This window comes from Ahaetulla prasina, chromosome 3, assembly GCF_028640845.1.
Source record: "Ahaetulla prasina isolate Xishuangbanna chromosome 3, ASM2864084v1, whole genome shotgun sequence".
Classification (NCBI taxonomy): Eukaryota; Metazoa; Chordata; class Lepidosauria; order Squamata; family Colubridae; genus Ahaetulla; species Ahaetulla prasina.
In genome coordinates this window covers 72,342,309-72,354,808 of record NC_080541.1, presented here as the reverse complement: position 1 = coordinate 72,354,808, position 12,500 = coordinate 72,342,309, and the positions used below count along the sequence as shown (strand labels likewise).

The following is a 12,500-nucleotide window of genomic DNA, read 5'->3' as shown; positions in this document are numbered from 1 at the left end:
CCAAGTGCTCTCTAGGCGTCTTCTCCGGCGTTTCATCTCTCTCAGCCCCTCGGAGAACCAAGGGGCCGGTCAAGATCTGCGCCGGGTCAGAGGCCGCAAAGGCACGACACGGTCCAAGGCCCCAGCCGCGGCCTGTTCCCAGGCCGCAACTAGTTCCTCAGTCGTGCCGCGGGCCAGATCCTCAGGGAATGGCCCAAGCTCCGTCAGGAACCTCTCAGGGTCCATCAGGCGCCTGGGACGGAACCAACGTAGAGGCTCCGTCTCCCTGCGATGGTGGGTGGCGGTTCGGAAGTCTAGGCGAAGGAGAAAATGATCAGACCATGACATTGGTTCTGTTACTAAATCGTCTAGTATCAGATCATTTAACCACTGACCAGAGATATAAATCAGGTCCAACGTGCCTCCCCCCATGTGCGTAGGGCCATCATTTACTCGTATCAGGTCCAAGGCCGTCATGGAAGCCTGGAACTCCCGAGCTGCAGTCGATGATAAGCCAGCTGATGGCAAGTTGAAATCCCCCATAGCTATAAGTCTGGGGGTCTCAACTGCCACAGTGGCAAATAACTCCAGCAGCTCGGGCAGGGCTGTGGTCACGCAGCAAGGAGCCAGTGCGTGATCAACAAGCCCAACTGATTCCTATGGCCCCACCTCACATAAAGGGATTCACAGCCGGCAATCTGAGGAACAGTGGCCTCCTCGGCTCTAGATCTTCCTTAATGACAACCGCCACCCTCCACCCCTACCCTGGGCCTCGGCTGATGGAATGCTCGAAACCTGGGGGTATAGTTCAACGAGGCACCCCTCTGGCCCCAACCAGGTCTCCGTAATGCCCATAAGGTCCGCGGACTCCCCCTGAATAAGATCACAGATCAAGGGGGCTTTATTTACCACGGACCGGGCATTACATAACATCAGCCGAAGATCCAGGCTCTGAGGATCACGGCCGCCCGAGGAACGGGTAGGGACTAAGGGGCCGGAGCACGTGATCGCTTTCAGACATCGCGCACGTGCTCCCCAAACTCGATACACCCCCCCCCCGCCATATCTGCCTCTCCCACTTACCATACAGATTGAACCACCCTCTAGTCCTGGAAATAATGTTTTCTGTGAAGCTTTTATTATATAATTCCAGAATCGCTATAATTTACTGCACCAAAGCTGAAATATACATAACTGAAAAGCAATCTCTTTCTACTTATATTCTTCTTAAGTCTTCAAACCTCTTCTGATGCTTTGGATAGGAACTGAATGGAGAAAACCACCCAGGCATCTCTAAATACAGACCTTTTGAAATTTCAGGTAACAAAAGCAATCAGTAAGAATTTCAGGCATTATCCTTATGTCTCCGTAGTTAAATATTGTATATATTTTACACACTGGGAGTAATCAACTGAAAGGAAAGTATATGTAATGCAAACCACTGTTTCTGCAAAACAACAATGTCGTTGACACAAATAGGTGGTCTTATGTGAACTGTTCCCAAGATCTAAAAGATAAGTTTGGGGTGGTAGAGGGTTTATAAATTCAATTTTTTTAATCAATTAAGTAACTTATGCATGAATGATATGGAAAGTATTTTATAAAGTAATAAAGGCAAGACAAAAACCTAATAAATAAATAATCTCCTGCAGTTACAACATTGGAAGTATTGAAGGAAAAAAACCCTCATCACTTAAAATTTTGTGGACTAATGTTCACAAAGAATATAAACTTTTAAGTGAAGAAAATTAGGGCTACTACAGTACATACCTTTCTTCTATAATTCAGTATGTATTTTTGTGAAGACAGATTTTAAACACTCAGTTTAATGAAGACAAATATTGATAGGCTGAATATTACACTGATTCCAGGTTTTCAACCATGGATAAAATTGGCATCATATTTAAATTTATATGGAATTTCAAAAAAATCTGTCTTCAAACGTTTGAAAAATACTGATCTAAGCTATTTGGAAGAGTGCATGAAATCATCCTTAGGGTTATAAAAACTATTATGAACTATTCTTAAATGTGAAACAAGTTATATTTTTTCAAGGTAATTCAATATTTACTCTTGATTGTATAAAAATGGTATGTTTTTAATCTCAGAATGGAAACCTAAAAAAACTCCTTTCAATAACAAAACGATAAAGACTTTTACTAATTTTTGCCAGTAAAAATGAAACATTTATTGTAATTTTGACTGGCTTATCTTGAATTTCTACTACTGTCTTTTTACAATTCATACTATCTACCTCCAGCTGAAGGTAATCTGTAGTCCAAATCATCCAAATACTCTCTCTCTTTCTCATATTTCCTCGTGGATCCAATAAATCAGAAATCACCAATGTGCAACTTTTTTGTAAAATTCTAAATCTGTTGCCTTCAGGAAGGTATTTCACAGTCCTCAGTGAGAATATTAGTCTTGAAATTCTTTAAATAATGAATCACACCTCAATGAAAACTTTGATAGATTTTTCTTTTTAAGTTATAGAAATTGTCACTAATGATAATTTGGAATGCTAATTAAAAAATGATCCTATCATAATCATTTATCAATGAACAGAAGTTGGAGTTCTTAGTACTGGGTTACAGAAAGGATCCACATTGCATAAACAGGAACAGGCTATGAGAATGCTTGTTATAAATTTCTCACAATTGTCTGACTATAATGTCACTCTTCAGAGTAGTTACAACTAAAGTAGATGAGGAAAAATATTGTTTTCTCAGCACGAAATATTGTATCTTGCAAACTGAGAAAATGAGAGATCACGGAAAAAGCGCAATCTTGAGAAACATGTCAGGATCATGCGCAACAACTGTGCAATTAGCTGTGCTAAAAAAGTCATTTGGAAAGACCCTACAATAATGTTATGTTATCCTGTTAGTCACTACCTTGCCAGCTTTGTAGAATGCTGATCTCCTGATGGGTTAATAGTATCCTTTCACCCAATGATTTACTTAGAATAGTTTTGTAGTGTCATGCACAATAATTTCCAGCTGCCTTTAGCCCAAATAAAATTCCTTAGGAGAATTTTTGACCTGTAGTAGCAAAAGAATTACAGGGGAAGTATAAAAAACCATTTATCTCTAACTAAGCTTACCTTATTGCTCACATTTTACTTGCTGTTACCCAATATTGGATGGATTGTAGATATTTGATTACATATAAACAACTGCCAACTTCAGATGATCATTATGATTGTGTATTTTAGCTTTACATTAGTGTAGCAATAACTGATAATCAGTAAAAAATCTAAAATATTCCCCAACAGCAGTAATTTTTCAGATTCTAATGTAGACAAAACTTGATTTCAATAAATATTCATGAAGCTGAAATAGGCATCTATGAAATAATGCCAACTATAGGTTACCTAGTAAGATACAATCTCAAAAAAAAGCCATGCACCATAAATATATCTTGAAAAATATAATCAGAGCATTGCCATCCTGGGTTAAAGGGAAATCAAGCAGATTCTAAACTCACTGAAGACTTAAAGTTACAATAACAAGTCCCTTTTTAAATTTACTCTATTACTATAAACCCCAAAACAGAAGCTCTATATTCACTTGTTTTGTTAACAATATATAATAAAATATGCATTATAAACTAATAGTTACTGAGTATTTTAGAATACGCTACATAAATAATAAATCTGTTAGGACAGCATACCTGCTAAAGCAGCAGCTTTTGCAGAGTTTCTTCCCAAGTGGAGCAAGCCAAGAAAAGGTGAGTCTCTTATAGTCTTGGCTCTTATCCTTTTAGCTTCTGGGACTAGAGAAAGGATGCACAACTTTTCCTGAACTAAAAGCTAAGCTTGCTTTTAGAGACATATGAATGACAGTGCTCAAAATGTAGGTGAGGGATTATGTAAAGAAATGCCTGGGTATATAAACAGTTGCCTGGGTGTATTTAAAAATGGGCAGAGGTGTTGAAATGATCTAAAACACTGAAAACACATACATATCAAAGGCACGTACTATATGTGAAAGGTCACATAAACTCTTACACATTCATTCAAAATCAATTGTGCCCGTATATATTTATTTAATTCAGAGTTAAGCAATTGCATATGTACACTTAAACCAGGAGTGAAATCTAAAAATTTTCCCTACCGGTTCTGTGGGCGTGGCTTAATTGGTGGGCATGGCTTGGTGGTCAGATGACTGGGTGGGTGTGGCCAGTAACAATAAATAATAAAAATTATAAACAAAGTATAAAAAACAATAAGAAGTATCAAAACCAACTTTCACACTTTACACATACACAACTCGCACACACACACACACACACACACACACTGCCACATACAGTTTTCTGAGATTTTGTGTGTTTGTGTACTTAGAGTGAAACACTACAGAAACCACCAAATCTCAGAAAGCTGCACAAATATTTTATTTTATTATTTTATTTTATTTTATTGTGGACTTCAAATCCCAGAGTTCCTCAGCTAGCAAAGCAGGAAGTCAAAGCAAGCTTTTTTTTTCTTCAATAGCTGAAGAAAAGCATACAGTTGCAGCCGGAAAGGAGCAGTAATTATAGGTAAGTGAGGAGGGGGAATTGGCTGGGCATGAGTGGGGGCTCTTGTAAGTGGGGGCTGTTAAAAAGTGAGTTTAAAAGCCTGTGAGGATCAGGAAACTCCTCTGGGATCGCCAGAGGAGGCTTTTAAATCCTGGGGTTTTTTCTTTTTTTTTCTCCCTCTTTGGCTGAAGAGGGTTTTTAAAAAAAAACTTTTAAAGGGTTTTGATCTCTGCTCAGCCCCGCGATCATCAGAGGGTTTTTTTTTTTACTTTTAAAGGCATGTTTCGGCTGAAGAAAAACTTTTTGGGATTTTTGCTACCGGTCCTCCGAACCAGCAGCTGCCATCGCTACCTAATCGGGGGAGCCGGTGCGAAGAGCACCCCTGACTTAAACCCAAATACTATCCAAAACCCACCTCTCTCTTAAGCAAACTGACACACATTTACTTGTTACTGTGTTTAGGCTGTATTTTTTTCTTAGACCTCAAGTCTGTTTTGCCCAGAAATAGTTTTTTATTTTGTCACAACAAGCCTGTCTATTAGGTTATCCTGAGAGAAAATGGCTGGCCCAAACTCACACAGTAAGCATGTCTGTGGCAAGGTGGCAACTTTAATCTAGATCACTACTGAGCTGCCTTTTTAAAGTCCAGCACATTCATGCAAATATTCACATTCATAGTTTCTACTATGGTCTCTCTGAATCTTATGCATTGCTGTAGTAATACTTATATATTAAGACACAAAATTAAGACACAAGTAGTACTTATGTATTAAGACACAAGATGGAAGGTCAGGATGACAAAAAAACACTTGAGATGGGAAAGCCTATATTCATTCCCAAAATAGACTGTTTGGGAATACTGTTTTCTCTCCAATCCAATAATTCAATAGACATATGTACCAAGCCATCACAAAAAGGTCTCATTGGACATGAAAATAATGAGGAGTTTACTCAGGGAATCTTCAGTGTATAATGTTCTCTTCCCTTGGCATCAAATTACTGTATGAAAAGCTATTTACAATCTACTTCAATTGCATATAAGTTGTTTTTGTTAATGTTTAGGAAATGGACAGCTTGCAGTATTAAGCTGAAATCTGTGTTACTATATCAAATTTCTTGCCTGTAGTGTTAAAGAGAATACATGCTCTCTCCCATCAGATATATACTAGTGAGTAGACCCAGCCTTATTTTTCAAAATTCTATATTTATGTGCACTAAGAGTTTATATATAGATCCAGAATCTCAAAAAGAGACAAAATAATACATTTGCTAGCAATGAAGTTCCTTACAATTTACTTACAATTAAGTGAAATAAAATATAATTGTCTACTTTCATGCAATGAAGTGAAATTCATGTAGTGGTTTAATAATAATAGTTATTAAAGATACAATAATTTACATTCTTTTCTTGGGACTGTAACAAAGTCTTTATGCATGGCAAAACAAAATTTAAAAGCTCCTACATTCTGAATATTGTAAGTATTGCTTTTTATTATCAATTAGTTCCATTTACACCTTTTCTTTGAGAGTTTAAAACACATCAGAGATTATTCTATAATCTCAAATGGATCAGAAAGATGGCTACAATTCTTTTCAAGAGCTAGTGAGGAAAACAGATGTCAAGAAGCTGTGATTCACATTTTAAGAAGCTGTATTTCCTGTGCATAGAGCAAAATGCCTTATTATTTTGATTGCTGACAAGATGGTTGCTTTAATTATAATTATAAAAATCTATTCTTTGTTCTTTTAAAATATTATATGTATTGATCACTACTTTCACATCAAACTAACAATTAGAATATAAAACAAATAAAAAGCAGGTATTTAATACAGTAATTTCTCTATTTTTATGTAATATATAATGGTGCTTAAAAGTTGGTGAACTTTTGAATGTTCAATTGTCTGCATAGATATGACCAAAACATGACCTGTCTCTACATAAGTCCTAAAATTAGAGAAGGACAATTCAATTAAACAAATGAGTCAAAAACATAATTGTTCATTTACTTCTTTAGGAAAATGTTCCAAAGTTACATATTTGTATGTAAGGTGTATATACGGAGGATTATCAGTTCATTTGAAGGGAAAATTAGAGTCAGGAATTTTAATCAAGGGGATGATAACTAGATGTGAATGTGGGAAGTCCTGCACTTATTTAAAAAAGTGGAATTCAGAATATTCAACTATCAAAGATTAATCTTCATCACACAGCTACTGTATGTGATAGTGTATTATGGATGAAACAAAGGAGACTTTTCAGGAAAGTCTGAAAAACAGTTGTTAATGCTTACCAGCTCAGACAAGATTACAAAAATATTTCCAAAAAATTGTACTCCACCAATTCACTATCAGGTAGATTATTTACAAATGGAGGTAATTAAGGCTACTATTATCTTTCTCAGGAAGGTTGACCAATGAAGATCACATCAAGGGCAAGGCATGTCTTACTCTGAGAGGTCTCAAAGAAACCCATACTAATATCTAAGGAGCTAAAGGCCTGTTTTGCATTGGTGAATATCAGACTCATGACGTCACCATCAGAAGAACACTGAACAACAAAGGTGTGATACAGCAGAGTTGTAAGGAGAAAATCACTACTCCAAAAATAACACTGCTGCCTGCCTACAGTTTGTAAAAACCCACACTGATAAACTAGATGACTATTGGAAAAATTTTCTGTGAATGGATGAGACCAAAACAGATTGAAAAATGTTATACTGGAAAAAGGCGAACACTGCATCCCAGCCTAAGAACTTTATTTCGTCTATAAAACACAGTGGTGGCATATCATGGTTTGCAGATGGTTTGTTGACTCTGGGCCAGGACAGCTTGTCATCATTGATGGAACTACAAGATCTGAATTGTACCAGCAAATTTTACAGGAAAATGTCAAGGTATCTATCTGTGAACTGAACCTCAAAAGAAAGTGAGTCATGCAGCAAGGTAACGACCCAAAATACACAAGCTGTATCATTAAAGAATGGTTAAGGTAGAAGAGAGTTAATGTTTTGGAACAGCTAAATCAAAGTCCTGTCCTTAATGCTATAGAAGTGTTGTGGAAGGCACTGTAGCAGTTCATGAAAGGAAGCCCACCAACATTTCTGTGTTAAAGCTGTTCTGTAAGATTGAGCTAAATTCGCCAAATTATGTGCAGGATTGATTAAATATGTAGAAAGCCAATTTGGTATAGTGATTAAGACACTAGGCTAGATACACGAGACTGAGAGTTCTAGTCCTGCCTTAGGCATGAAAGCCGACTGGGTGATCTTTATTCACTGTCTCTCAGCTCAATGCAACTCACAAATCTGGTGTTCTGGGAAAATAGGAGGACGTGGGAGTGCAGGTGTGCTTGAGTTATTATAAAAATAAGAAAGATGGGAAATAAATAAATATTTGAAAAGTTATCAGAAATCTTTAGTTGCAGTTATTGTGGCCCAATGAAGGCACACCAATTAATGAAAGCAAAGGCTCACTTTTGCCACACTAGTATGTAGCTTTGGATCATTTTCCTCAATAAATAAATGAACAAATATAATGTTTTTGACACCCAATTGTTTAACTGGGTGTTTTTTTTCTAGTTTTGGGACTATGTGGAAAACAGATCATATTTTAGATCATATTATGCAGAAAACTGAACAGTTAAAGGATTCAAAATTAAGCACCATTGCCTAATAAAATAAAACTATTTTTGAAAACTGTAAGATTCTAATTATAATATCACTTTATTCCTTTTTTAACATTTTTAACTGTACCTGAAAGTAAAGCACCAACATTCTTAATTCAATAATGTATTAATATATCTAAACAAAATTAAATCTTCCAAATACACACCTTTCCAGAAATTGTATTTTCTGGAAAGTTCTAAAAATACATTCATGCAACTAAATATATTGTACAGTATAGATGAATTTACTCCAGCAAAATAAATAAAAGATACAACAGCATGGAGTTTAATACAATGATCCTTTACAGAGTATATAGTATATCTTCTATACCATCCTCTTGTTGAGATCAATTTTATTCATAATTAGAACTGTACCTACATTTTAAAAAATTATATCTGTATTTTATTTTATTTTATACATACCTGATTGGGATTATATAAGAAAAAAGGAGAAGAAACCGAAAAAGATTGCGGTACCATGGTCCCACAAATCCTTGCAAGGTTACCATAACAACTGAAAGTGCAACTAAAGCCAAGAACAGTGCTTTGGTCAGTTGATTCAGTTCAAGATCCAGCAAACCAACCTAAAAGGAAGCAATATATATTTAATAACTATTTTGCTAAATAACTAAATTTAAGCTAAATAAATAAATTTCAAATTACATTTTGCGTTTATTTGAAATATCTAAATATAAACCATCAGAAGAATAGACAAGAATATGTGTAGCTCAAGGTTGAACTATGGAGTCCTTAGTGCTCTCTGCATTTGGCTGTTTTCTTGCAGATGTTTCATTGCCTGACCAGAGTAATAGCATCAGTGCTAGTGAGTATGGGGTTTGCTTCCTGTTAACATAGCTTATTAGAAGCTTATATTAAATTAGAAAAATACACTGATATATTTTATAATATATATTTTACCCTGTTTTCCCCAAAATAAAACATCCCCCAATAATAAGCCCAATAGGGCTTTTGAGTACATGGCAATAAGGCCAAGCACTTATTTCAGGGTCCAAAAAAATATAAAACAGGACCTTATTTTTAGGGAAACGTGGTATTATAAATATAATCAAATGTTTGGGTAATAACATAATTACTGTGGCTTCTTTGTGTCTTTATAAATTGGTTTGAAGCTTTTTCATAATTAAAAATTATAGCTGTGTTTGGGCAAGTCTATTTAACCAAGAATAATAGATAAGAGTAATGACATGATTTTATCACTTTTAAGCTTTTATTACATATAACATGATTTTTAATTGAATTCCTAACTTTAAAAGTCCCTAAAAGTACAATTTTAAAAACTGTATATATCATTATACCAATATTTTATATATTAGTGCATAGAGGGTACTGAGATCTTTATGCCCCACAAGACTTTAAATAGATGTAGGATTAAATATTAGAGAAATTTGTGATTTATCATTCATAAAAAACATAGAAACGTATTTGTAAGACCAATTAGAAATTATATGGTTATGCTTTTCACATTATAGCATGAGTTTTGGGGTACTGTATCTACATTAAATTTCTAGAGAGATATTGCTTTGGGAAGTGGTTGTACTGATATGCAGCTCACCAGTAGCTTTATTCTTCTTTTCAACTAATTTTGGTAAAGCAGTGGGTATTTTTAATTGTATTCCATTCCTGCCAGTGGACTGGATGAGAGTCAAGAAACTGAAGCACAATCCAACCTTCATATGGATTGCAGTTTCCCTGTAATAAAAGTAACCTATAATATGATTCCCTATGCATTTTTTTCAGACTGAATTTACTGTACTTGCTTCCACTATTCTTTCATGGTTCCCAAGCCACATGAAGGAGATACAAATCCAAAAATATAGAAGAATATTTCTAGTGATTGTTTTTATTTCTGGTTCCAACTTTAAACTCCATTCAAAAATTACAAATCCCCCCCCCCCAAATTAACCTAACTCAATCCTACCAGGTTGTATTACCTTTCTGTATCCTCTTGGATTATTATATAAATCATAATTAATGTAACAGTTAAATGATTTCAATAAACTATTCAGGTTTGGATTATACTAAATCAGTGTATGGCGAGATGTGTGTAATAGATTAGTTTCCAATGAAATTAATTAGATTCAGTTGAACTATCTTAGCTTGAATTGATATATTTGGTGTTGAAACAATATTTTTTAAAAAAGGATTTGTGAAAGTAAAAATTGTTGAAGGTATTTCTCCAATTACTTCTAGTTCAAATATCATAAACTCATACTAATTCAAAAACAGGTCACACCAGTTGATGTTTTGAATATGCAATTCTAAATGACACTTTTGCAATAAGCAAGCCAAGATAATGATACCATACAGAAATACCAGAGAAAGTTTAGTTTGTTAAAGAGTAAGAGGGCATAATATTCCAAAAGGAGAAAAAATGCCTACGAATAGCATTAAAGTACTTCTGGAAAGTTCAGAATTCATTGTTGTTTATGGGCAGTCTCTTCCCCAGAGAACTCGGCAGCTGAAGACCACAGTGGCTGATTTATCAACTACATTTAAAAAAGCAAGCACAACGAGAACAAATATCTTACAATATCCGCGGCTTCAACTACTACATAGTTTATGCTTGAATTATTGAGAAAAATAGGTTTCTGGATTAAAATGAAGAAAAATTAAGCCAGGGAAGTAGAGCATGTTTCAAAGCCCTGATCTTTTTGCGTTGACAAAGGCAGTCTAAGTTTCAGGCCTCGCTGAGGATCAGATGAAGTCATTATTCATTCAGTCAGGGAAAAAAGACTCAATTACCTCAACCTAAAGATGCTATCAATGAATGCAAAGTGCATATTTTACTCTATTCATCCAAATCCCATTAAAAAGTGAAAGGAATGATTTAATCTGGCCTTCTAGAGTTGGGCTTTTTTTTTGTAATACAATAAAGAATCACTGTCTTGCAATATGCATAACCAGTACCTCACACTTTCTTGCTGCATCATAGCTCTGAATGACTGTAAAAGCCAAGACAAAACCTGACAGAAAAGTATACAAAGTTTCCTTTGAGAAATGGCATTTATGGGCCCAAATGTTATGCATAGTCTCTGAGTACACATATGTAGATAACCAAAAGGATAAAACTTCCCTAATTGATAGAGATAGATTTGGATGCAAGTTTGGAGCTCATTCAATAAGTTTATGTGCTCTTTAAAATTAATGTAAAAGGTTTTAGAGATACTTATCTGCTTAGCTAACATGACTGATTATGTATACTAACACTTCTTCCATTCACATATGTTTATGGTTTTATCATTTCTATTATGTATGTACACACACACACACACACACACACAGTTTTCTGATATGCCAAAAAGCAACCATGCCACATTGTCTAAGATTTGTAAAAGTTATTTGTTAAAAACATTTCATACTAAAAAAAATAATTTTGTAATATAAACAAGCACATAACTTCATCAAAAATAAATTTAATTCAAATTTAATCCTAATACTGCTTTTTTCCAATCTTCAATACCTGTAGAATTTTTTTCATGTTTACCATAATATTTGTGTTGTTTTAAACTATGATAACAAAATGAAGTTTGAAACTAGAAATTTTCTCTTGGGGAAAATTTGTACAAAGAATAATTTTGTAAAGGGGGTGTTGTAGGATAATGAACACAATAATTGCCTCTATAATCTAAAATGCTACTAATGGCAACAATCACATATCCATTTAGATCCTCTTTAATTTATGTACCAAGTTTTAAGTAGCTAATCACTTTCAGTAAAAAAAATGGATTATACCAACAATAAAGGGTAAGAATGGTATTGCTTAACTTGTTTAAGGAAATATCTGTTCTCAATTATTCAATTATTTCAAATAATTGAATGAGCAAATTTTTTAATTTCTGAATGATAAAGCTATTGTGATAGATAATTAAGAAACAATAGAAAATAAAAAATATTTGATTACATAAATAGTAAAGGGGAAGTTATTAAAAGGCCATCCAATGTAAAACAAAACCATTTAAGAGCCTAATCATATAGACTTCTATTGAGAACTAATTAAAGCTGAGATCAACAACCCTTCCTTTTAAATATATTGATTAGACCCTAATAGCAAATTGTTCTGCAAAAGTGAAGCATTCCACAAAAATATTCTTAACTGTTATTTATGGAAAGTCATTTTAGGTCAATTAAAATATTTTTAAATGAAATTAATATATTGTTTAGAATATAAGATGGACACACTTAACAATCTAAACAAGGGTATCAGAAAAACTGAAGAATGCCAGTGTTACATCTTTCCACCTATCTGGGTGCTTTTAAAATTAACAGTCAACACTCTCTAACCTATGGTTAATATTCCAAGCAATGTTTTTTAAAT

The 12,500-nt window shown here is 34.5% G+C and overlaps 1 protein-coding gene across 1 annotated transcript in view; it reads right to left on the bottom strand.

Annotated features, from left to right (window-relative positions):
- The window catches only part of ATP9B (ATPase phospholipid transporting 9B (putative)), a 156,059-nt gene that overhangs the window by 57,825 nt on the left and 85,734 nt on the right, over window positions 1–12,500 (bottom strand). Inside the window, exon 12 of the mRNA XM_058175330.1 lies at window positions 8,588–8,748. Within this exon, the coding sequence (XP_058031313.1) occupies window positions 8,588–8,748 (161 nt within the window). The remainder of the gene's footprint in view (window positions 1–8,587; window positions 8,749–12,500) is intronic.